General features: G+C 56.2%; 1 protein-coding gene across 1 annotated transcript; it reads right to left on the bottom strand.

The window, feature by feature from the left end:
• Positions 1–938: 938 nt before the first annotated feature.
• RARG (retinoic acid receptor gamma) lies at positions 939–23261 on the bottom strand. Its single transcript, XM_003831024.5, is given in 12 exon segments — positions 939–2059; positions 2061–2233; positions 3426–3584; positions 3837–4041; positions 4401–4577; positions 4788–4948; positions 5635–5776; positions 5988–6136; positions 17715–18040; positions 21499–21565; positions 22304–22522; positions 23246–23261. Coding segments are annotated over 9 exon segments (1377 nt in total). The 5' UTR covers positions 17899–18040; positions 21499–21565; positions 22304–22522; positions 23246–23261; the 3' UTR covers positions 939–2032.
• Between the last annotated feature and the right edge of the window lie 2066 nt (positions 23262–25327).

Below are 25327 nucleotides of genomic sequence, written 5' to 3'. Positions count from 1 at the left end.
CCTGTAATCCCAACACTTTGGGAGGCTGAAGTAGGTGGATCACTTGAGGTCAGGAGTTCGAGACCAGCCTAGCCAACATGGTGAAACCCCATCTCTACTAAAAATACAAAAATTAGCTGAACATGGTGGTGCGCCCCTGTAATCCCAGCTACTTGGGAGGCTGAGGCAGGAGAATCACTTGAACCCAGGAGGCAGAAGTTGCAGTGAGCCAAGATCACACCACTGCACTCCAGACTGGGCAACAGGAGTGAAATTCCGTCTCAAGAAAAAAAATAAAAAACAAAAAGATAAATAAAACTTCAATGGACTCCTTCCCCACAGAAGAGCAGATATGCACATATGCATAACTGGAGGTGGAGACAGGCTTACAGACCTCTGAAGTCCATTCATGCCCTCCCAGAGATCCATAGGATCCAACATAAGAACCCACACCAAGCTAGACGCAGTGGCTCACGCCTGTAATCCCAGCACTTTGGGAGGCCAAGGCAGGCGGATCACCTGAGGTCAGGAGTTCGAGACCAGCCTGGCCAACATGGCGAAACCTGTCTCTACTAAAAATAAAAAAAATTAGCCGGGCGTGGTGGTGCACCCCTGTAATTCCAGCTACTCGGGAGGCTGAGGCAAGAGAATTGCTTGAACCTGGGAAGTGGAGGTTACAGTAAGCCGTGATCACACCACTGCACTCCAGCATGGGCGACAGAGTGAGATTCTGAACCCACACCTGGTGGTTGTGGGAAACCCGGTCACTCAGGGTGAGTCCCCATGGGCTCCCTTTCCCCCATCTTGTCCCCACCACAATCCAGGCACATTTCATCCTGTTTTCTTCTACCAAGAAAGCTGCAAAGTCCAATCAATTACAAGCTTTCCCTCCTCACTCAGCTCCCTCACCAGGTCAGCTGGTCATTTCCCTACCACCTCCTAAAGGGAGCCACATCTCATGAGTTTCCATCACTTTATTTTGCAAAAATAGAAAACTCAGCAATATGCGATACAGCGGGGTAGAGGGGAGATGTAAACAGAGGGGAGGGGACAGCACCCTGACCCCCCAAGAGAACACAGGGAGCCAATGGGAATCTTATTTGGTAGCTAAATACAAACTGGGGATTGGAGGAAAAAAGGAGGGGTCACAGGGGCCCTGGGCTCCCCCACCCAAGACCCCTGGAGGAAGGGGTCAATTCCACGGTGTAAACAAAAGCTAATAAATAAATAGAGGCTTCCTCTGGGTCAGGGCGGGATCAGCTAAGCAGCATCCCCCCTCCCTGGGCCAAGCTGCTCTGGGGAGTAAAGGGTGGAAGGCACTAGGGAGAGAGGGATCCCCTGGCCCCTCTGTAGTGTAGGAGGGTCCCTGCCCCGATGGCTGAGATGGAGGGCAGGAGGAGCCCAAGGCACATGACAGGGCTGGGGGAGGGACTTATAACGGAGGGCACAGGGTGAACTCTGCACCCGAGCCAAGAGGTGCAGAATGGACCTGCATCTATCTGTCCCTTTCACCCTCTGTTCCTGCCCCAGAAATGCAGGGCCCAGCCTGCCCCCACCTTGACCTGGCACAAGGACGGGGCACAGAGGCTAGCACACACCCTGCAGGTGCATCACACAGCATTAGGCACCAAGGGTAGGGGCAAGAAGGTGGGCTCAGCCCTTCTCCTTTGTCCCCTTTTTGGTCTCTAGTGTTCCTGTTTGCTCCCAGAGAGCCAAGCACCTGGCAGAGGAAGGGGCTGTGGAATGGCAGGGTCTTCCTCTTGCCCTGGGAAGTCTAGGACCCATGGGGCAGTGCTGAGATTTTAGAGTCCAAACCCAGGCTCATCCCTCTGCCCTCTCTCCTGGTGGGAGCAGGGCAGGCCCCCAGGACTGGCGAGGGAGCCGGTTAGATCAGGAAGGGGATGAACACAGAGGCACCCCTAGAAACTTTGGCAAAAACAAGGAGCTCATTGGAAGGGGTGGGGAGAGGGCAGAGCAGGTCCTCCCCCAGTCACTGGCGGTCTGGGAGATGGTCAGTCTGCTGCCTGAAGCCCCAACCCCCACAGCGGGGAGGTCAGGGGCCCTGGTCAGGCTGGGGACTTCAGGCCCCCTTTGCCCTGGCCCCCAGGAACCTCATCCTCGCTAGAGGCATTGGGGTGGGGACCAGGCTGCGAGGAGTCATCCTCAAACATTTCAGGGTTCTCCAGCATCTCTCGGATTAAGGGAGGCATCGGGCCTGGAATCTCCATCTTCAGAGTAATGGCCCTTTCAGCTCCTACAATGGAGAGAGAAAGAGAGAGGCTCAGGAGGACAGAGGCACATGGCCCTTAAGGCCATCTCCCTAACCTTTCTCAACTGCCCCTGACTCCCCTCGGGGGCGCCCAGCACAGGCCCACCACCTCTCCGTCCCCAGCTCATCCTCTTCTCACTAGGCTTCCTGGGTGCCACTCCTCTGCCTGGAACCTCTACCTGGCCTTCTCTACCAGGCTTGCTGCCCATTCATCCCATTCTTTCAGGCTGTCTCTTCAGCGAGCGCAATGCACACAACTTCCAACCCCACTCCCCAAGTACCCCACTCTCGAATGTCCAGAGCTTGTCACTTGTTCCTAGTCCTGTTCTCTTAATAACATTTATTACAACAGCTAATATTTATCAAACACTATGTTCCAGACATCCTTCTAAGCCTGGACTGTCCAATAGAACTTTGCAATGATAGGAATACAGTAGTCATTGGCCACATGTGGCAATCTGAAATGTGACTACTGCAACTGCAGAATGGAATTTTTAATTCAGCACAATTCTAAGTACACTGTATATGTTACAGGTTTTTTTTGTTGTGTTGTTGTTGTTGTTGTTTTAGAGGCAGGGTCTTGCTGGGTTACCCAGGCTGGACTGCAGTGGCTATTCACAGGTACAATCATAGCTCACTGCAGCTTCCAACTTCTGGCCTCAACTGATCTTTCTGCCTCAGCCTCCTGAGTAGCTGGAACTACAGATGTGCACCATGGTGCCTGGCTTTACATTGTATATTAACTAATTTAGTCCTCAAGACAGCCTTACAAGGTACGTGAAGAATAGCCCAGTTTACAAACAAGATTAAAAAAGTAAAGCAATTTGCCCAAGACTTTGTCTCTAAATATATATATATATATACACACACACATACTTGGAATTGTGCTGAATTAAAAATTCAATTCTGCAGTTGCAGTAGTCACATTTCAGATGCTTAATAGCTACATGTGGCTAAAGACTATTGTATTCCCATCATTGCAGAAAGTTCTACTGGACAGTACTGGTTTAGAAGCAATTTGCCCAAAGTCTCCCACTACTATGTGGCAGAGCTAGGATTCCAGTGTAGATTGCCTGGTTCTCAACTACTCTGTTCTTGTCTCTGTGTGTCCTCCTGTCCGACCTGGGAGACCAACAGCCCTGGGAAGACAGAGAGGGGACACCCACTCATGACTCACCCTTAGTGCTGATGCCCCGGAGGTCGGTGATTTTCATCAGCATCCTTGGGAACATGTAGGGCTGGCTGGGCCGCCGGCGCCGGGCGTACAGCCTCAGGGCTTCCAGCAGTGGCTCCTGCAGCTTGTCCACTTTTTCGGGCTCCTCCAGGTCCATGCGGTCTATGGGGACAAGTATACTGGAGTGAGAGGGGAAGGAAGAGATGGGGAAGACACAGTGACAGATGGCTGATCCCCAACCGGCCTTTTGGGAAGCCTGTACAGGGTTTCAGAACTCGCTGGATGGGGCCAGGTGCAAGAATTACCAGCAGAAGAGACCACTGGGTCCTCCACGCCCCCTCCCAGACAGATCCCGCATGGAGTGGTGGGAAAGGAGACTGAGCACTGAGCAGACGCCAGGGGGCGCCCCCGCACCTCCGCAGATGAGGCAGATGGCGCTGAGCAGCCCTGTCTCGGTGTCATCCATCTCCAGGGGCAGGAGCTGCCCAGCAAAGGCAAAGACAAGGTCTGTGAGGGGCCCGAAGCCGGCATTGTGCATCTGGGTCCGGTTCAGGGTCAGCCCGTCGGAGAAGGTCATGGTGTCCTGCTCTGGGGTGTACCTTGTGCAGATACGCAGCATCTGGAGGTGGGGGGTGGAGGAGGGTTAGTGCTGTTTCTGGGGGATGGGGAAAAGAGGGAATGAGTGGAAAGTGAGGAGGTTAGGTCCCCAGTGAGTGCAACCTGAAGCAGGCATGGAGAAGGCAGAGGTGGAGGATCTGAGGCTTGGCAGGGGTAGTCCTGGGAAGTCAGGAGGAGACAGGGCATCCAAAAGTCTAGGATCAGGTCATAGGGGCAGAGGCTAAGACGAAAAGAGAGCTGAGGAGTCCCCACATGTGTGGCAGGGGGTGCAGGGTAAGGAAATCTTTGCATGGATCAAGGAATTGTTGAGGGTCCCATATGTGGGTCGGGCTGTGGCAGGACCCACATGGCCTAACTTACCAGGATATCTAGGCAGGCAGCCTTGAGCAGAGTGATCTGGTCAGCAATGCTGAGCCCTGTAAAGCCAGGCAACCGCTTGGCAAACTCCACGATCTTGATGATGCACTTGGTAGCCAGCTCACTGAACTTGTCCCACAGCCCCAGATCTAGCTGCACGCGGTGGTCTGCACTGGAGTTCTGCAGAGGGGAGGGGTAGAAGGTTGGAAGGCAAGCTAAGGCCCACCTCTGGGGGCTGTCTTCTCTCTACCAATATCCCAAGCTCTCTCCTCTGCATTCTGATGCCCTCCTTGTCCTCAGCACCAGTCGATGATAGCCTCCAACACAACCCAGCCCCATTCCCCAAAGTGAAGAGTGCCCTGCCCTCACTGGGCTCTGCCCATTCCTCACCGTGGTATACTTGCCCAGCTGGCAGAGCGAGGGGAAAGTCTCCTGATGGGCTTTGCTGACCTTGGTGATGAGCTCTTCTAACTGAGGGCTCAGCTCATAGCTGTCAGGTGACCCTTCTTCCTTCACCTCTTTCTTCTTCTTGTTCCGGTCATTTCGCACAGCTTGTGGGTGGAGGCGCAAGGAGAGGGTCAGGACCCTCAGAGCCTCCCTTTGGGTGTCCTCTCTCACCCTAATTTAATATGCTCAGTCCTTATCATGAATATCTATTCTCTGGCACTGTAATTACTGCCTCAGTTTCCCTATCACCTATATTAGCTCCTATTCCCAGGCTGGTTCTCCCCAGCCCCACCCAGGGCCTGCAGCCCCTGCTCCTTCCCCAGGCCATTCGGCTCCATCCTGCCCTTCCTGTCACCCTGCAGGAGCTGGGGGAGGGGGGGCAGGATATGCAGGCGGCAGGATATCCACTTATAGCCTTGGCAGCACAATGGGGGCGAGGGGGGGGTGGAGAGGAGGAGCCACCCCATATCCATCTCTGGCTCAGTCCAGGGGAGGGAAAGGGACTGGCAAGCCCACTGGCTTCATTTCCCCCATGAAACAGGGGGAATGTGAGACCCTACTTATTCACCCATTCAGAGGAAGAGTCAAGCTCCCTGAGAGGGAGAATGGGAAATGGTGGGGCCTCCTGGTTGAATGGAGCTAATCAAATAAGACTGGCCTGGGAGAAGGCAGCACCCCAGGGCAGGCCAAGTCTCAGAGGTCAGGGAAGTGGGAGTGGCCAGAGGAAAGAGGGCCACAGCCATAGGGTAGGACCGAAGTGCTCCTGCCCAAGCCAAGGATGGCAGCCTACCTTCCTTGGACATGCCCACTTCGAAGCACTTCTGTAGCCGGCAGTACTGGCAGCGATTCCTGGTCACCTTGTTGATGATACAGTTTTTGTCGCGGTGACACGTGTACACCATGTTCTTCTGGATGCTTCGGCGAAAGAAGCCCTGGAGTTGACGGAAAGAGAGAGGGCCTCTGAAGCACAATGCTGGGAGTACCAGCCTCTCACTGGCCTTGCAGGTTGCCCCAAGCCTGACCTAATCTATTAACCACCTATGTGCAAAGCAATGCTGCTCAGACACAGCATCTGTGTGCCTGGTCTCTCATCTTACTAGGGTAACTGGATCCCCCGTCTGCCCACCCCCACCATGTACACACCTTGCAGCCTTCACAAGAGCTGACCCCATAGTGGTAGCCAGAGGACTTGTCATTGCACACGAAGCATGGCTTGTAGACCCGAGGAGGCGGAGGGGGCGAGGGCGAGCTGGGCACCATCTCCTCTGAGCTGGTGCTCTGTGTCTCCACCGCTGGGAGGGAAGCAGTGATGTGAGGGTCAGGGGAGAAGGACCCCACAGACCTCCAGGCTTCCTCATCACACACACCCCATGTGCATTTGTTCCTTGGCCCACCGGTGACAGCCATCACTACCACAGTGCACTAGTCCCAGCAGTAAGCACTGTCAGAATCCTCTTAATGACCACTATTAACACAGCTTGTTGTGACCCTAGTTCACCCTCTACCCTCCACAGTCTAACCAACTTGTTCACAAGAATGCCAGCCCTCACCCTGTATGACATGTTTAATCCTCCAAATTCCAGACCAAGGCCATTCTGGAAATTGACTTCTCTGGGCCTGTTTCCCTAACTATCCAGGAGGTGGGTAGAAGAGTTAAAGCCCTGCAGCTCTGAGCTCTCTAGTCACTCTCTGTCTCTTTGGTATATCTTTGTCAGGTAGTCTACTTCCCACTGTCCTCCCTGTGGGGCAATAACTCTGGGGGCAGGTAGGCAATGACAGGCTTCCTGTAGCTGGTACTGGCCAAATGACCTGCTGGGATGCTTAGCAGGTAAACCAGGACCTCATTTCCTTTCCAGTAGTACAGGGGGGATAACTCCTCAGGCTTATCTCTCTCACACTACCCCTGAATAACCATCAGAGACAGTGGAGCAAATGGGGCAAAGGTCTCAGGGGAGTGAGTGAGAGGATGCACCACAGCCTTGGTTCACGCCTGAAGAAACTGAGGCCACGAGAGGGGAAGTGACCAGCTCAGTGCCACACCACCAGCAGATCCAAGTGGCTGTGAGTCAGAGAAGCTGGGGAAGCAGAGACTGAGGTGTTTGCTCAGTTTCTCAGGTCTGGAAGCCGTTGGAGGTGTAGCAAACTGGAGAAGTCAGGTGACAGTAGGTAAACAGGACTGATGGGGGAGGGAACCTGTTTCTGGACCCTCTCTGAGCTTATGTCTTCACTCTGAAAATACCCAATTGCAGCTCAAAAGGGGTCTCAGCCCCACAGTATGGGGAGGACATGCTCTGCTCTGTTCAAAAGGCTGCTGGGTAAGTGTGTGTGTGTGTGTGTGTGTGTGTGTGTGCACGCATGTGTGGTTGGTCTTCAGAGGCTCGGAAAATTTGTAAATTATTCAACCTGTAGGACCTGTTGCCCAAACCTGGAGGGCCCAAGTTAATGCAAAAAAATTCTTAAGACCCTCCCTAAGGTGTGTCCCACGCACCCACCTCATGAACACCTTCTCCCTTCTAACCCTCTGCAGCCCACCTGGTCAGAAGCCCGCCCCAACGCAGCCAGAAGGGCGGAAGGAATGCCCAGGATGCCAGGGTTCCACGCTAGCTCCACCCACCCCACAGGAGGGAAGCCCTACCCACCCCCAACACACATACAATCAATTAGCATAAGAATCCTGCCAGAGTGAGATTACCCAAAGAAAAAGGAGAGAGGAGAGGAGGGAAAGAAGGGTGCCTGGAGTCTATTCAAGACTAGGGATGGGGGCTCCAGGAGGGGCTGGTGCTGAGAGATGTGAGGAGGGCTGGAATGCCTTTCCCAACCTCTCCTCACTCCTCAGACCCACCACTGTGTCGTCCAAGGGCACGTGTTCTGCCCAAGGCCTGTGCGTGGGGTGGTGCTCACTCTGGCACTGACGCCCTCCCTGCCCGCAGAGCGCTGCCTCATTTCCTCTCTTGCGCAAGGGCCTGGGTGCGGTCAGACTGGCATGGGGCAGTGCCAGCCAATTATAAGACTGGGGGCCTTAGGGAGACAGGCCCGGGGGCAACTTTCCCGTCTAAGTGGTACTGTCACATCCCCACCCCCTGAACCCTAAAGTGCAGCCTAGTGGCTCCGAGGTCAATCTGCGAGGTCAAGGCCCCAGAAAGCTAACTGCGCCTACTCCAATCAGATCCCCTCCCCAGACTCGGGCTTAGACCCCACCATTGGGATGCAGCTCCTGGGTTAGGCAGGGGCCCCTGCTGGGGAGGATGGGGGTGGGCTCTGGGGTTTTCTCCTTTTAAAGCCCAAATTGCTGAAATTGAGGAAATTCCTGACCAGGCTGCGCGGAGCTTCAAACAAACTCTTTATAACCGGCTGTAAACGCTCCCAGCTGCGAGGCTCAGAGCTGAGCAGCCTGGACTCACAATCTAGCACACACCTCCTTGGAGACACACACACTCACAGGTTAACAACACACAGGGCACCAAAGCAGGCATATTACAATGGGATCCTAGAACCCTCACTAGATTCTGGCACAGACACACAGCCAGAATAGAGACAGACTCACTCCAGCTACACCGTGGAGGTAGATGTACCAGTCACAAGGCTGACACACAACACCCAGCACTTGGCCACACAAGGGAACAGCCCTACCACCAGACAAACACCCCAGCCTGCCAACGCAGCACCAGGACACCAAAGCCTCCAAACAGGCACACACACACACACACATCCAGCCCACCTCCACCCCCCAAGCAGCCTTCCCTCTGAAAGTGTGTGCGGGCAGGCCTGAAGCTGGCTTTGTGTGTCCACCAGGATCCCAGAGGCCAAAATTATTGGTCCCAATTAAAACTCAAAAACCTAGGGCCAGTCAAGCCCAAAGGGCTTCTTCCATAGGCCTGAAAAAAGACAGGGTCTCTGCCCAGCCCCCAGAAGCCCTTCCTGAAAGATTCTTTCCATCTCAGCACCCCCACAACATATAGCATACCCCAACTCCCTATCCCATTGGGCAATGAGAGGAAATTAAGAATTCACAGGGATTTGGTGCAAAGCAATAGTTCCATGCTTTCTGGGTTCTTTAAATGACACACTTTTAATTCTTCCCCCACCCCACCCAAAAGTAAAGTAAAGTCCAGTCTCCTGGTTTGCCATCTCCCTCTTCCAGCTTCCCAGTTGTTAAATTTGAGCAGCTCTGCTCTGGAACCAAAAAAAAAAAATCCGAACTTGTAAACAGCGCTGCCTGGTGCCAAGGAGCGAGGCGCGTTGGCGGGGGCTTGGTGACCTGGCGTGCGCACTCCCCCAGCGCCCGCCGCCCCGCCCGCTGCCCGCCCCTTCCCACCCTTCCCAGCGTGCCCCCAAGCCCCTCATCCCCGGGCCGTCCGCACCCAGGCAGCGAGCACATCCCAGCCCAGGGTAAATTTGGGGGGTGTTCCAGGCTGCGCTCCTGGCCCCTCCCCACACCCCACCCCCGCCAGGCACTGCGGCCCAAGCTTCAAAGCCGCCTCTCATCTGGACTTCATTTTTACTGCCTCTCAGTCCCCAGCTTTTTATTACTGCTCTGGAAAGGGGTTCCAGGGCCCCAGGCCTGGCATCTCCCATTTCACGGAGGGGGAAGATAGATATTTGGGGACCCAGTTAATGGTACTCGCCCTGCCGCTGTCAACTTCAGGCCACCCCCCACCACACACACAGACTTTGCTTTAAACTTTTCGCTTCCTGCTGAAGTTGTGTGTGTTGGAGCCATAGGAAAAAGTAATCTCTGCATATAACCGCATACACGTTTCCAAACATTTCTTTTTTTATATGGGGGTGGCGTACAAAACTCAGCCTTCTCCCTCTTGTGTGCACAACCTTTTCCACCCGGCATGAGAACACACAGGATGCACTCTCGAACACAGCACTTTCCAAAACCGCCCCCGCAGCCACGCAGGGGCACACGCCCTCCCGGCCTCACGCCACAAACATCCCTTCACAGACCATGTGGACCTGGCAGCTGTCGCAGGCGACACTGGTGGAGAGACCCTTGCTCCCACACCCACACCACCTAGGCAAGGCGCTGCACACTCCAGGGATTCACACGCTCTGCAAACGATATTTTTAACACTGCCAGCTTCCCACATGGGCTTTACAAACGCTACCCACGGTCCTGAGTGTCATATCCTTCCAGGGCCACGGACGTGAAGGCGCAAACTACCCACACACCTCGGTCTCTCCCTATCCCCAGGAACTCTGGAGTGGCATCAACCACAGGTTCGAGCTAAACACCCACCATAAAAACCACACACACTCCAAACACTACTGCACACACGCAAAGGAGACGCTGAGGCCCCCACGTTTAAAGGGCCAGTACCTTACATAGAAAGGGCCAGAAGCTCCTCCTTGCACCTCAGTTCCACTCTTTACACACGGAAAGAGTAAATCCCACCCTCTCCTGCACCCTACACCCCAGCCCCGGACTCCGGTACCTACATTGCAGGCTGGCGGGTTGCGGCCAGGCAAAAGATTCAAGTCCGGCGAAACAGGAGCCGCCGGTGGCTCTGCGCAGCAAGCCGGCCCCGGGCCCGGCCGCCCCGTACAGCCGTCGCGGACCCGGGGCAAACGTTTCCATACAGTCGTACATCGCGACCCGGCTTGAAGGGAAACTGGGTGCTGGAAACACCAAGGACCCGCAGCCGATTCCCCCTCCTCCCCCGGCGGCGCCCCGCTCCAGCAGGGGGGGAGGGGGAGGGCTAGCATAGGGCGCTGGGCTGCATGCGGGTAAGGGGTGGGCGGGGAAGAGGGGGGATCCCCAGCAGGGGAAAGGGACTGGGCGGGGCGCGAAGCTGGGGCTGCCGCTTTAGCCTCCGTCCAGCTCTTATCTGGGTGCTTCGGCAGCTAGCACTGGGGAGACCTTTTTTAAAAGCGAAGCCCGGAGGGGTGGGGGGTGGGGCTTGGAGAGCGAAGGGGGCCGGGCACCGAGATGAGCAAAGCTGAGAGTGGAGCGCACACATACACATACGTACACTCGCTCCGCGGCGCGCGCGCTTGCTTAGACACACATCCGTGCATGCATTTATCTTATCAGGCACCAAGAATTTGCAAATATGCAAGAGTGCACATACATGTGAGCACGCATATAAAATCATAGGTGCACACACGTTTGTGCAAACACACCTTGCTCGGGAGAATGCTTGCAGGCATACTCTCCACAGCTCATAGGCTTTGCATGCATTTGCACTGAGGCGCGTGCCCAGGTCGGGGTTGGAGGAAGGAGAGGAGGAACCAAGCATAAGCATTTCCTTTCAGAGTTTTCCCTCTCCCCAAACTCTCCCTTTTTCACACTAGTCAATACAGGGGTGTTAAGGATGACTGGGGAGAGGGGAACGTGGAGGTCCCCGCGCGCAGCTGCTCTCCTGAGGCTCGGGACCTGCACTACCTCCACCCCTCTCATTCCCAGGCCTGGCTCCGCCCTCGCCCTCCGCGCGCCCGCTTCTGGGCCGAAAAGTGCATTCCTGCGGCTCGGCGCGCGCTGCCTCCTCCTTCCTTCCCGTCTCCCCACCCGCGGTCCTAGGGCCGGAGCGCGCTCCCGCCGTGAACTCTCTGGGAACCCCCCTCGGGGCGGGTGGCCGAGCGCGCTCACCTCCTCCTGACCCGGCCCCGCCCCACCCCGCCCAGGCCGTCTCCAGCGCTGCCGCGGAGTCCCCCCGCCCCCTCCAGCGCAGCCAGAGTCTACCCCTCCTAGCCCGAGCGGTCCGCCCTCCGCCGCGGCCCGGGCCGCCTCCCTCCGAGTCCCCGAAGCCTTATCCCGCAACTGACGCCCCCTAAGCGCCTCGACCGTCTCTCTCGATGCTCCTTCCTCGAACATAACTTCACTTTTAGAGCACAAAACTACCCCATAAGCTGTGCCTGCCGTGCCAACTGCGCCTCGATGAATCTGCCCCTGATGGCCAACTCCCCTCCTCCAGTTTCTCACTGCCAAGGGCTCCCTCGGCAATAGGGGCGCTTCTGGTCACTGACTGTTCTCAGGGTCTTTAAATACCCTCTAGCCTAGGCATAACTGCCCTCCCTTCGGTTAGTGCCCCTCAGCTCTCCAAGGCCGCAACACTGTTCCCTGGGTTGCCCCTTCCGGCACTGAGCGCCCTCGCCCGGCGGAGAAGGGGGTGAGGTGGGCGGGGGGCTGGCCACGTCAGAAGTTTGCCCTGGCCCGGCAGGGCCGAATGGGGGGACCCTGGCCCCGGACAGCGCCAGCAGCGGCGACTCCCGGAAACCGCCCCCTCCCCCGCGCCCCGCCCTCAGCCGCCGGGCCGCCCGGCCTGCCTGCCCAGCCGGCTCTGTCAGCGCCGCTCACACGGGCAGCGCCGCGGAGCGGGAGCGGCGCCCGGCCCGGCCCTTCCCCCGCCAGGCGGCTGTGGCTGGGCCAGGGCGGGGCGCGCTTTTCTAAGAATCTGTTGTACCGGGTGGGGGGCGCACTGGGGTGCTGCAGGAGTGGGGCGCCTGTTGGAAGAATAAAGGGCAGGAAGGGGTGCCAGAGTAGGCGAGGGATGGCGGGCGCGGGGGAGGGGCGGGGGGCTGCCGGGGCTGGGAAAAGGCCTGACTTGTGGATGGCGAGGAAACCTCGGGGTGGCAAGGCTGACTAGGGGGCTTGAAGCAGGGATGGAGAGGGAATGCACTGCTCTTTCCAACCCAGTGTAAACTCCCTTCTCCTCCCCCAACCCCAAGTACCCATTTCTGAATCCAGTCACCCGAACCCCACAAAAAAAAGAAAGAAAGAGAGAGAGAAAGAAAGAAAAGAAAGAGAAAGAAAGAAGAAAGAAAAAGGAAGAAAGAGAAAGGAGGAAAGAAAGAAAGAGAGAGAGAAAGAAAGAACTTTCTGAATCAGAATCTGACCAGCGGCAAACAACAAAAACAGTTAAGTGCAAAATAGGGAGTACCCCGAAAACAAGAGGGAAAGAGCCTTGATTAGTCAACTTCAAGCTGTCAGTACCCCCCTTCCCCCTCAGAAATCTGAAAGGTCCCAATTAAGTCAGGCCTGCCTGGTTGGTAATTAGAACCAGAAGTGGCCAGGCCACAGGGAGGGGGGTTGGGAGGAGGGCACAGGAGGAGTTGGGGGAGGGCTCCAGGAAGCCATGAGTCCTCAATAGCCCCCGTTTCTCTTCACCAGATGCACCCCACTCATCACCCCATCTGTGTGTGCATCCCAGGCATTGCATGGAGGGGGTCCTTAGGACCAGGCATTACGGTGTCAGGCCCGCCCTCCCCATCAACCCTGACCCCCCCATTCTAGACAGACTTAGTACAGCCTTGGGGAGAAGGTAAGAGGGTGGGGGATCTAGTGCCCCCTCTTTTCCCCAAAGTTTCCCCAGCCCTTATTGCAGCAATTACACCCATTAGCCTTCTAGCATTTCATGGGAACCAGATGTTCTCCACCATCCTGGTGGGAGTATGAAGGGGGGCTGCTGCCTGACTCACCCCCTTCCCTATGATCCCCACCACCAGGGCATACCCCCCTCCCAGCTAGAGCCCCACAAAGGCATAGCCCTAGAGGCAAAGAGGAGAGTACCCCTTCCCAACTAACAAAGCCATTAACACTCAGATTCTTTTGGGGTCACCCCTTAGAGTCCCTGCCACCCTGGCAAGGATGAGTTTGGCCAGGACGAGGCAGGGCAGGGACAGCTAACTCCTCATGCACCCTGCCTTTCCCTCCTTGCCACCTTCTGGATGGGGCTTGAGGATAACTGGCTCTGAATTCCTCACGCTAAATTCTCCCTTTTTTCTAAAACCCTCCCTCGAAAAGCTGAAAAGGGGGCATTTCAAAGTAAAGCAGGCCCTGCCAGAAGGGTAAGTCCTGAGGTAGGAGTCCCACCTGAAGGGCAATGGGAGGGGGTCTCTGGAGGAGGGGGCAGCAGAAGAGCAGAAGAATAGGGAGGTGTGAATGAGAGTGGGGCCCAAAGCAGGGATGTGAGGCGCGTTGGGCAGGATGGGGGCTGGGACCGGGTAGGGGGCCAGGAGAGGGGGGTGCAGCCTGGGCCCTGGCGGCGGCGGCTTGCCCGGCTCCCCCCGCCCCCCCCCGCCCCCCCCTCCCCGCCCAAGAGGTTTCCTGTTGCAATCAAAGCCCCGTTTGTGTCGGCCTGGAGCTGGAGCCTGTGCCGGAGGAGGAGAGACCGGGGAGGGGAGGGGAAAAGAGGCAGTCGACTGGGGTTTTTTCCTGGAGGAGGCCTCACTGCCCTTACCCGCCTGCTTGTTCTCCTTGCTTCTCCCAGTGCCTGGCTTCTCTGTGTCTGCACCTTTGGGCCTGGGTAGCTGTCCCTTGTCTTGTCTGTGAGTCTCTCTTTTTCAGTTTCTTTTAAGCAAGACTTTCTCTGTGCCAACCTGTCCTCAGTTTCTCCATGTGTGGTGACTTAGTGTGGTGAAATCTGGGCTCCTTGCCCCAGGGACAGTGGCCCCATGGCCAGGGCAGCATCACCAGGTTCAGAGGACAAATTGGGCTAGGTCATCAGGACCACAGCTATCTGCTCAGGGGTGGGAGGACGGCAAGGCTTCCCTTCTCTTTCATCACACTCTGTTCCCTATAGAAAGCAAATCTAGAACACACTAGGATTCACAAACATAGAGATACATAGGGACACAGACACCTGAGGTTTCATGCACATGCATGAACACACACACACGCACACACACGTACACACACCCCTCTGCTTTCCATGAGCACAGGCCTGTGCTTGCCTCAGCAGCACGTGCTCCCTGAGCCTCCCCTCCACCACCAGGCAGTTCTGAGATGCCTGTCTCACCCCCCTTCAGACCCCGAGACAGCCCCAGGAAGTAGAGCAAGACTTCACTTCTCAACAAGGATGTTCCCAAGGTGGCAGGGACCCAGCAATAAGATCCAAGAGCCAGCCCCAGGGAGAAGTGCCAGACCTCTTCAAGGGCCACCTCTCTTAGTCTATGTGTGAGAGAGAATGTGTGTGTGTCATCCATAGAATAAGGGAGAGGGTGATGAGATGCACAAACTCAATGTGAGTATGCCTTTGGCATCAGATTTAAGCCTCTAAACCCTCTCCACTAGATGCTCCCAGCCAAAAAGGGACAGCAGGTCGGAGAAATGTGAGAGGACACTCTCTCATCCTTCTGCTACTCTCCCACTCTGGAAGGTTTCCCAGACTCCTGGATCTCTTCCTCTCCCCTATGTCTTCCTCTCTGCTACCACTAGGTGCTGCATGCCCCACCCCCATTAAAGCCGCATAGCGACCCACCCCCAAGCCTTCCCCTCCTCCCTCCTGCCACTTCCCTGCCCAGGCCTGTCCTTCCAGGCTAGCCGCACCCTCCCCAGCTACCTGCCCTGGCTCTGGCTCCTCCCTTGGATTTCTCCTTTCAGCCCCCTCCTTCAGCATGGCCTTCGAAGATGGAGCCCGGCCTGACCACTTCCCTACCTTAATCTCACTTTGAACCCTGACCTTGATCTCAGTGTGTCCATGGCACAGGGGCGCAAGGGGGACGTCACTGGGGACTGGGTACTAGCTCTAGCATTATCCCCACTACCATTCTCTCTCCTCTCCCTCTCCACTCCATCTCCTTTACTTGCCTCTCCCAGAACCTGGGAAAATCAAGTCCCAAGAGGCTGAGTTGTAGGGTTCTCTGCCAGAAGTACATTCATGTGGGGAGGGTGGTTCCTTCCCACTTCCCCAGGTCCCTAGGACAGATTCATGGGGTGAAAATGAAGTCTGGGGAAGCCCAGCTGTAGTTTCCAAAAAGGGTACTTTGTGCTGTCTTGTTCACCTACATGCCACTCAAATAACCCCTGTTGGACTACAGACATGCCACCAGCAGGCTTCACCAAACGCCAGCCACAGCGTCAGCAGCACTACAAAATCCCTCCTCACTCCTCACACTGACTCTTTGTTGCACACACTGGAATTCTGTACATGAGCAGAGGCCCAGGGAGATGCTGCGCACACACAACTGCATCAAGTCTGGAGGCACCACACACTCACCCCTTCTCCGATGAACACACTCTTTCCAGTGGAGCTGCCAGCCCAGCCTAGTCACCCCTTTCACATACAGACACACAACCCTCTGCGTGCCCCCTCCTGGAAGCAGGGCGCCTTCTCTTCTACCTCTGTCTCTGCGCTCGTGGAGCCATGAAGGATGTGCGTTTATCTTTTTGTCTTTTTCTCTCCAACTCTGTCTCTGAAATTGCTCTTTCCCCCGCCCTTCAATCACCTTCTCTTGTCCCCAGTTGAAGCCTTCTCTTAACCAGCTTGGAACCCCCACCTGTAATGGCCTGGCCAGGAGGAATGACTACCAACTGGGAGGAGAGGGGTCCCAGAGGGAGGAGGAGAGGAGAGGCCCAAGCCTTGGCTGCTGTCAGCACTCAAAGGCTTAACCCAAAGAGGGCAGGCCTGGGGAACAAGTAGGGATCTGCACAGCATGCAGGCTCTATGCCAGACCTGCAGGGAGAGGAGGAGCCCAGATCCACACTGCTAGAGGAGAGGATGCTTCTGGAACACCCCCTCTGCCTCTCTGGATTACTTATGGTACAAAAGCTACCTCCTTTGCAGTCATTTCCATCCTCCCCAGAACCAAGAAGCACAGTCTCCTGACCCCACACATCTTTGGGGACCTGGCACAGGATTTCTTTCCCCTTTTTGCAGCCTCCACGTAATTCAAAGCAATTTCACCTTTTTTCTCTCTCTCTGAGACAGAATCTTGCTCTGTCGCCCAGGCTAGAGTGCAGTGGCGCGATCTTGGCTCACTGCAACCTTCGCTTCTGGGTTCAAGCGCTTCTCCTCCCTCAGCCTCCTGAGTAGCTGGGATTACATGCATGCGCCACCACGCCCACTAATTTTTGTATTTTTAGTAATGATGGGGTTTCTTTTTTTATTTTTTATCTTTTTGAGATGGAGTCTCGCTCTGTCACCCAGGCTGGAGTGCAGTGGCACGATCTCAGCTCACCACAACCTCTGCCTCCCAGGTTCAAGCGATTCTCCTGCCTCAGCCTCCCAAGTAGCTGGGATTACAGGCACACGCCACCACACCCGGCTAATTTTTGTAATTTTAGAGACGGGGTTTCACTATGTTGGTCAGGCTAGTCTCGAACTCCTGACCTCAGGTGATCCGCCCTCCTTGGCCTCCCAAAGTGCTGGGATTACAGGCGTGAGCCTTTTTCTTTTTTTTTTTTTTTTTTCTTTTAGACAGATTCTCACTCTATCGCCCAGACTGGGGTGCAGTGGCAAGATCTTGGCTCACTGCAACCTCTGCTTCCTGTGTTCAAGCAATTCTCGTGCCTCAGCCTCCCAAGTAGCTGGGAATACAAGTGTGCGCCACTACGCCTAGCTAATTTTTGCATTTTTAACGGAGGGGGAGTTTCACCATGTTGGCCAGGCTGGTCTCGAACTCCTGGCCTCAAGTGACCCACCCACCTCGGCCTCCCAAAGTGCTGGGATTACAGGCGTTAGCCACTGCACCCAGCCCAATTTCACCTCTTGATCACAGAGCCAGGTGACTGGCCTCCCAGACTCTGCTTCCCAGTTTGGCTCCCTCCAACTCCCCACTGCAAGCAAGCAGCAGATTCACGCTGCACCAGACCCACCCCCAGCTGCCCACACAAAGGTATTCCCCTCTACTAGTTGACTGACCCAGGAGGCAGTTTTAGATACCCACCCCCCAAGTTTTAGGCCTGCTACCTCCCTATCCTATTTGAGCAGGAGAACTCTCATTTGCAAACACTTCCATTGAGTCCACATCCAAACTCCTTCCTCACCACCACTGCCACCCTCCATTATTCACTACTACTCCATTAGGCCAAACCCCTGTCCCCTGCCTGCCTTCCTAACTGGGGTGCCAACTCTTTTACCATCCACCCTCCTGATGCCTTCTTGTTAACATTTGCCTTCATTCCCCAAGATCCCTGAGACTCACACAGAGAGGCCATCTCCTTGGGGAGGTCAGGCTGGCCCAGGCCCCGGAAGCTAGGGCTCAGCATCTCGAAAGGCGGAGACCCCCTGAGTGCCCCTGGGAAGGCGAAGGGGAAACCTGCCCCTGGGTAGCCAGATCCAGGCCCCAGGGCACCAGCCGCAAAGAGTCGCTCCTTATTGGTGGCCATGGCAGCTGCGGTGTGAGAGTCCCCTGGGGTCTGCAGTGGGCGGGCGAGGTCTTCAGCCACAGCCCCTGCCCATGCCCACTGCCCCAGCCTGGGAGGCTCCGTACCCGCCCTGCCTGGCCTGCCCACTGGGCCTCCAAAAGTCCTAGGGAGAAAGAGAGAGAAAGGAGAGATGAGAGAATGACCACTCTGAGGTTCCAAGCCCTGTGACCCTCTCTCAGTTGCAGTCTTCTCCCTCTGTGCTGCTACAGTTTATCCTGCCCTGGCTCAGGGCCCTTGCAGTGTGGTAGAGAGGGCACGGCAGGGGGTTATGCAGGCTCTGAGAAACTCTCCAGAGGAGCTCCAGGAAAGGTTAAACTGAGGTCCCAAGGTGAATGATGGTCTGAGGACTTCTGGTGGAGAGAACTCCTAGATTGGGAAGTGATCATGAATCACCACAACTGGGCTAAGCATTTGACCTAAACCTCACATCAGTCCTGTGAACTGGGAGTTATGATTCTCATTTCACATATGAGGAAACTGAGGTGAAGTGACTGGCTTAAGGTCACATGGCTGCAAGTGGGGGAGCCCAGATTCAAACTCTTTACCATCCTGGAGAAGGCAAACATAACTCTGTTATAACCTGGGAGCCCTACAGCTCTCTGGAGAGGAGTACAAGGCAAAGGTTAGGGGGACAGACTCTAGAGCCAGACTACCTGGACTGTACCCCACCACTTGCTAGCTGTGGGACTTCAGGCATGTCACTTAATCTCTCTGTGCCTCAGTTTCTTCATGCGTCACTTGGGACTAATAATAGGGCCTACCTCATATGGTTATTGTGAGGACTAAATAAATTAACCAATGTCAAGTGTCTGGCATAATGTAGGGCACATAGGAAATGTGATGTAAATGTCTCATATTAGTTCTCTTTGTACCTTATTTTCCTCCATACTCTGCTTCAGTAAGCACTTCCCTCTCTGTTTTCCTCAACACTCCCTCTTCCAGTTTCCCCTCCCAATTCTTCCTGTCTCCAATTTTTCCTCACCCTCTAAGCCCTCTTGTACCCACTGCTTCAAATCTAAGGATGTTGATGGAGCCCCCACTTGTGCCAAGTGTATGATGCCAAGGAGCTGCTTCTTGGTCAGCTGACTTTACTTCTCTGCCTCCTTTTCTCTCTCTCTCTCTCTTTTTGTTTTGTTTTGTTGAGACAGCTAATGTTTATATTTTTAGTAGAGATGGGGTTTCTCCAGGTTGGTCAGGCTGGTCTCGAACTCCCAACCTCAGATGATCCGCCCACCTTGGCCTCTCAAAGTGCTGGGATTACAGGCGTGAGCGACACGCCCGGGCATTCTGCCTCCTTTTCTTTCTTATCCCTGGGCTCCCTGTTTCTAGGAAGTTCTCCCTGCAACCTCTCCTCCCCCAAAAGTAGGCTTCCCTCTAAGAGTTTAAACCTGAGCCCAGGGGAAGGGGAGGAGAAGGAGGTAGAGAGAGGAGATGGGAATCCTAGTGCTAAGTAGGTGGTTCCTATCTTCATCCCCTGACAAAGGAAAAGTTTGGCTTTCCTAGGAGCCCCAGAACTTCTCACCTCTCTAGGCAGTTAGTGGGCTAGGGAGGAAAAGTCACCCCAGCCTGTGTATCTCCACCAGTCAGAGCCATAGCAGACTGCTATGAAGGGCAGAGAAGGGCCAAGAGACTAAAATGCAGAGAGACCATGGGGTGGGCAGGCCCAGAGGTAGGGGATGGGTATATCTGCCTTTCTTTCCATCAGTATTTGCTTCTAGGATGTATAGCTCTCAGTCTTTATACCTCTGGTTTTTATTTTTGTTTTTGCTTGTTTTTCTTTCTCTCCTCTACCTTGGCCTTCAAGCCCTTGAGGGTAAACTGTCATGGAGGTTACAAGAACCCAGACCCCAACGCCATCACATTTCACTCAGCCCTTATGAATGAAGCATCCCCTGCCCCTCACCATGGCACCACCCATACACCCAGCACCCTCAAACTCTTTAGCCCAGTGTCTTCGCAGGCCCTAAAAGTCTGAGCTCCAAGCCTCCAGGGTCCCTCTCCTTTTCCTTCTCCTATTCCCCTCCGAAGTTCTCATCCCTAGTTAAGCCCTGATGGAGCCAGGAGTTTGGGGGCCCCTGAGCCACAGCTCAACTGGCCAGGCCACATTCCAGGTGGATTAACCCCTCCAATGACAAGGGTGAGAAGCTACTAGAGGACTCCCCCATCCCCATGTTCCCCAGACTTGGCTTAGACTGGGAACAGGGCTCTCTGCCTTAGCCCTCCTTGTCTTTGCTTCTCACCTACCAATGGGAAACACAGGCAGGTAGGGCAGTGGGGGGTCCCCACAGAGGGATGCTCAGCTCCTGATCCTCACCAAGGAATGATGCTGCATGTGAGCCAATGAGAGTTGTCCTTGGCCTTCCTCTTATTTTGCCTCAGAGAAGGAACTTGGGAGTTGAGTGAAGAGAGGAAGGGGGTAGAGATTCCTCCCATTTCTGAGCCTTGGTTCTGTCGTGGCTGGGAAGAGAAGGGGAGGGTCTTAAACCCAGGGTAGGAGAATGGACTAAGGAATTGAAGGCAGTGCAGAGTAAAAGGAAGTCCTAAACTGAGGCCCCAGGTGCCTTGGTTCTTTGGGGGACTCATGGAAAGTAGAGAACATTCTTCCTCTACTAAGATGCCATCTCAAATGGTGGGGCAGCGGGGATGACGGACTAGGGGAGAGGGGCTCTTACAAAGCTGCTTCTCTTAGAGCTGAGGTGGAGTTGAGGGGAGGGCATGGATGAAGGGGGCTGCCGGATGGAGGGGGGTATGTTTCCCTGTCGCCCTGCCCGCTCCAGAGCCTGGAACAAAGCTGCTCTTGTCGGCCACTCTCCACCCGCTGCCCCCCTCCCCTCTGTATAAACACGACCACCTTTTTCCATGACCCCATCTCCAGCCTGGGCAGAGAACCCAGGCATCCTCTGCTCTAGCCTGGGCCCCCAGCCTGCTCCCCAGGAGGCAGCAGTGGGCCAGGCTTCCTTGGCATTGTGCCATCCCTGGGGGAGTCCAGACCCTTGAGTCTCCACCTCTCATCTCCAGGTGCCCTCCCTCCACCCTACTAGCCCCAGGGAGGGGCAGTGCCCAGGAGGCAGGCAGGCAATGCCAGTGGAATGTGTGTGGGCATCAGAGGGCATGGGCAGGGTGGGGCAGAGGGGGGAACTGGAGGTGCCAGTTAGGTGGCTTTCTGAGCCAGGGGTGGGGGTGTGCCGGGGTGTGGGGGGGGCGTGCCCCATGCTGCCTACTAGGCTGTAGGCCACAGTGCGTATGTGTGTGTGTGTGTGTGTGTGTGTGTGTGTATGTCTGTCTATATGGGATACCCAAGCTCCAGGTACCCTGCACACACTACCCCCACTCCCCTGTCTTCTCTCTACTTGCCTCAAGGATATGAGATGCTGGCTATGGTCCTTGACCCCAACTCAGCATCTGACCCTAAGGGCAGAAGCCTCAGACTTGAGGACTGGGATTCCAGCTGCCCAGGACCAGAGCCCTAAAGCGGGACAGTCATCTCAGTTTCTTGCCCTGAAGACCTCCTACTCAGGCTCCCCTGCCCCCACCACCACTAACAACCAAGCATCTTCTTACCGGCTGGCCGCCTGCAGAGACTGGCTTCTACATACTGGGTCAGGTTGAGGGAACTGGGCCGTAGCTGCTAAAGACAGAGAGGCAGCGTCAGTGGAACTCTGGGACCAGCGCTCCTGGGTCCCTGTCCCGGTCTTCCTGCTCTTTCTTTGTTCCATTTGGGCTTCCCTCAAGAATACTCCAGAGGTGCCCCCCACCTTGGCTGGAGGGAGCCAAGGCTCGCACCTGGGCTGGGAACGTGTGGGAGGGAATCCAGCGCTTCAAGGAAAGTTCACAGATCCCTATCCTATGCACCAGTCCTTCGGAACTCCTGGGCGCGGAGGGCCAGGCTCACTTGCCTCTGGACGTTTTCCTTGCCTTCTGATGTCCAAGCTGTCCCATTCCACTGGGGAGGGAGGAACTTGGACCAGCATGGAACATCACATCTACCCCTCAGAGCCCGGGGGTAAGGGGGTGGTAGTCTCTCCCCGCGAGAGGAAACCCTGTCTTCTCTCACATTCCCAGCACAAAAATATAAGGAGGAATGCCCCCTGGCTGAAGACTTCCCCAAATGCTGTCCTCTGCTATGCACCAAAATGAAGGGCAGATGACCCAGCCCATCCTCAGCCTGTTAAAATCTTCCCCATTCCCTTCCCACAGCAAGACTGGCCCGGGTCGGGGCAAGAAGCCCCCCTCAAGCCCGGCGGCCAGCCTGGCCAGCCTCGGGAGGGCATTCGCCCGTGCAGCTCCTCCGCGCCCCCTCCCCCAGCCGCCTCGCCGGAGGACCCAGGCGACGGGGCGGGCGAGCCTGCTTCCCCGCCTGACTCACCTGGAGTGGGAGGGGGAAGGGAGGCGGCGGAGCCCCGAGGTCCCGGCGTCGGGCAGTCTCTTGGATGGAGCGTCGCAATGTCCGGGGCTCGCCGTACTGGGGGGCTCCTGGGGGGGCACGGCTCTAGGCTGGGACTGTCCCGGGGCCTCTCGGAGCCCGCCCGCCCACGTGACCGCCCCAAAATATCCGACACATTTTCTCCCAAACCGCACACTGACTCTGCAGGCGGGGACACGGAAAATATTTTCTTTCTTTTTCTCCCTCCCCACCCCCCCCCACCTCCCTCCCTGCCCAACTCCCTCCTCCCCCTCCCGCCCTCGCTCCTCCCTCCCCTGCCTGCCCCTGCCCGGCTCCCTCCTCTGTGCCCTGGGGCTGGGGGGCGGAGGGATGGGTGGGCGGGAGGGGGACTGGGCGGGGCGGCCCGGGACGCCTGGGTCTCTGCCCCTCCCATTTGCTAGGCTTCCGTGACTCCATCCTCTGGGAGGCCGGGCACGGCTGGCAGAGGAGGTCAGTGTCCTGGCCCCGTGATGCCAACCTTTTCTCTCTGGCACTTTTCTCCTTTCTGCCTTTTGGGGGGACTAGTTGAGTTGTCTGTGGCCAGGCTGTGACTCTTGCGAGGCCAGTCTCTGGCGCCTCCCCAGGGTAGGCAATGGGGCGGTACCCACTCCCTCCCAGTGCTGGATTGGCCGGGCAGGAGTATGCCAGATCTAGAATAGATGCTCCTGCCCTTACTCTTTGCTCAGCCTTCACCTGCAGATCCAAGTAGCCTCTCCCTTCCCCTAGCCCACCTCAGTCCTTTGGTCCCAGGAGCAAACTGGTTGACTAGTGGCTGTTGCTGGGGGTGCTGAGGCCAGGGCTCACAGACATCTTCCCTGTCATCTTGCCTGGAGTAAGCTCCAGGAGTTAGGGCGCCTGGGTCCCTGGCTGCCAGTTGTCCCTCACCTTTAGGCCTGGATTTGGAAGGGGAGAGGCTGGAGAGGAGGGCAGGAGGAACTGTGGCTGGGAGTGGGAGGAGCCTTGGGCTGGGTGTGAGAGAGAAAGCCCAGGCAGAGGGTGTGTGTCTGCCCTAGCCAGCACCAGCCTGCCTGCCTGCCTGCCTGGAAGATGTGCCATGAATGCTGTTGACTCCGGGTGTGTGTGTGTGTGTGTGCATGTGTGTGTGTGTGTGTCTGTGCACGCGCGTGCGCATGCCAGTGCCGAGAGTCAGTGTCTGTGTCTGATGGGGGCATTATCTGCTTCAACATAGACAGACTCTCAACCCTAGAGTGAGAACCCAGTGGTTTCACTCTCCATTCTACTGAGGACAGAGGGAGAGAAAAGAATGGCTCTGCAGTCCAAGCTCTGTGCACGGATCCCAAACACTCCCATGGGGACTGGAGTTGGGAGGGAGAAAGAGGAGAAGGGGAGAGTCTGAGCTAGGCTGATAGGCTGGACAGACATACCCAAAGTACCTTCCCCAGCAATGCTCGCAGGGTGACCAGGACCTGGGACACAGACTCCTGGGTCACGTCACATTTTCCGTACTGGAATTACTTGGCTTTGTCCTTGCTCCCCGCTGGGGGCCAGGTGTCCTCCCTCCTGGGAAAGGCTGCTTTTGGTAGCCAAAGTCAGGTGAAGGAGATGGGGGAAAGAAGAGGCATGCTGTGGGTTACCTCAGGGAATGGGAGATGGCAATGGGGGTGCAGACAAGCCCTCTCTTTCACTCCAGGGATAGGAAGAGCTAGGAATAGGTACTCCAGGGTCCCGTCCCCAGGTGGCCTAGCTGCTGTTGACTTTGCTTGGTTACCCTGGGAGCAGCTCTCAGCAGTGTGGGAGGGGCGGGTGTCAGGGAGTTGGACCCAGGCGTCCAGGCTGGGGTGGGATGGCGCCCCGCCTGTGTGGCAGGGCTCCTGCCAAGAGGCTGCAAAGTTAACCCCTCCTGCCCTGCCCTAGTGGTGGCTGGTGGGAGGAGGGCGGGCCCAGTTGTGGTTTGGGAATGTGGCCCTAATTTCCCCCTCCCCCTTCCAGCACATCTGTACTTGGTTTACAGTGAATGAGCCTCCTGTCCTCATGAACCAGGCAAGGGCACCACTCCCTCCTTGGCCAGGCATTCTGACACAGAACCAGGCACCACCCGTGACACTCTCCTCTCCCTGCTGAGTATCATCTCTCTGAACTCTTCCCTTCTCCTTCTGTAGAGGGGCTTAGGGTTGGTCCCAAAGATCTACAGCTGGAGCTCTGAGACAGTGCATCTAGGTAGCAGATGGGGCCAGGGAAGCCTAAATCGGGGGACAAAACACTTGGGGTAGCCTCTGAAGACAGAGGGAGTCAGAATTCCAACTGTCTCTGCCCTTCCTTTGTCTTGGTTTGTCTGTCTGTCTGCCCGGGTCTTTGTCTCTGGTGGGCGTTTGTCTATCCATCCGTCTTGGTAACTGTAGCTCCTCCCTTCTGGCGGCCTCCTCGTCCCCAGCCGACGACAGCAGCCAAGCAGCGATGCCCAGGAAGACCCGCCCTATGCCGGCCCCTCCCCTTGGGATTGCCACTGCTTCCACCCCCGCCCCCTCTACCGCCCCTCCCCAGGACCCAGTGACTGGGGTCTGTTCACTGCAGCAGTTTGGAAGTCAAACCAAACAGCAGCAGCAGATTGGGGGACAGGGAAGAGGGGCATTGTGAGGGCTTCAGATTCTTCTCCCCACCCTCCACTCCCCAGCTTGCAACAGAGCCAGCTTTCTGTCCAGAGATTCCAGGAGGAGGCTTGGGAAGAGGGCTTCCCACTCTGGAAACTGGTGGAGGGGGCTCCCCTCATTCCTCTTTCCCTTGGGTCATCCCTATTTCTAGGCTTTGCTCTGTTTGTGGCTGCTCTACTTTGTCACCCTGGCAACTTGGAGAAATGATATCTTGGGGGCCCTAGTACCAGGCTTTGTTTGCTCCCCTCATCCCAGAGCAAAGACCAAAAGGAGAGATTATGAGGAGAGGAAAAGGATGCAGATATCTGTCCCACCTGTCCTGAAAGTCATGGGGAAATGACTTATTCAGTGTCCTGAT

Source organism: Pan paniscus, chromosome 10 (genome assembly GCF_029289425.2).
Source record: "Pan paniscus chromosome 10, NHGRI_mPanPan1-v2.0_pri, whole genome shotgun sequence".
NCBI classification, from domain to species: domain Eukaryota; kingdom Metazoa; phylum Chordata; class Mammalia; order Primates; family Hominidae; genus Pan; species Pan paniscus.
The sequence above is the reverse complement of the archived record's forward strand: the minus strand, read 5'-3'. Positions and strand labels throughout refer to the sequence as shown.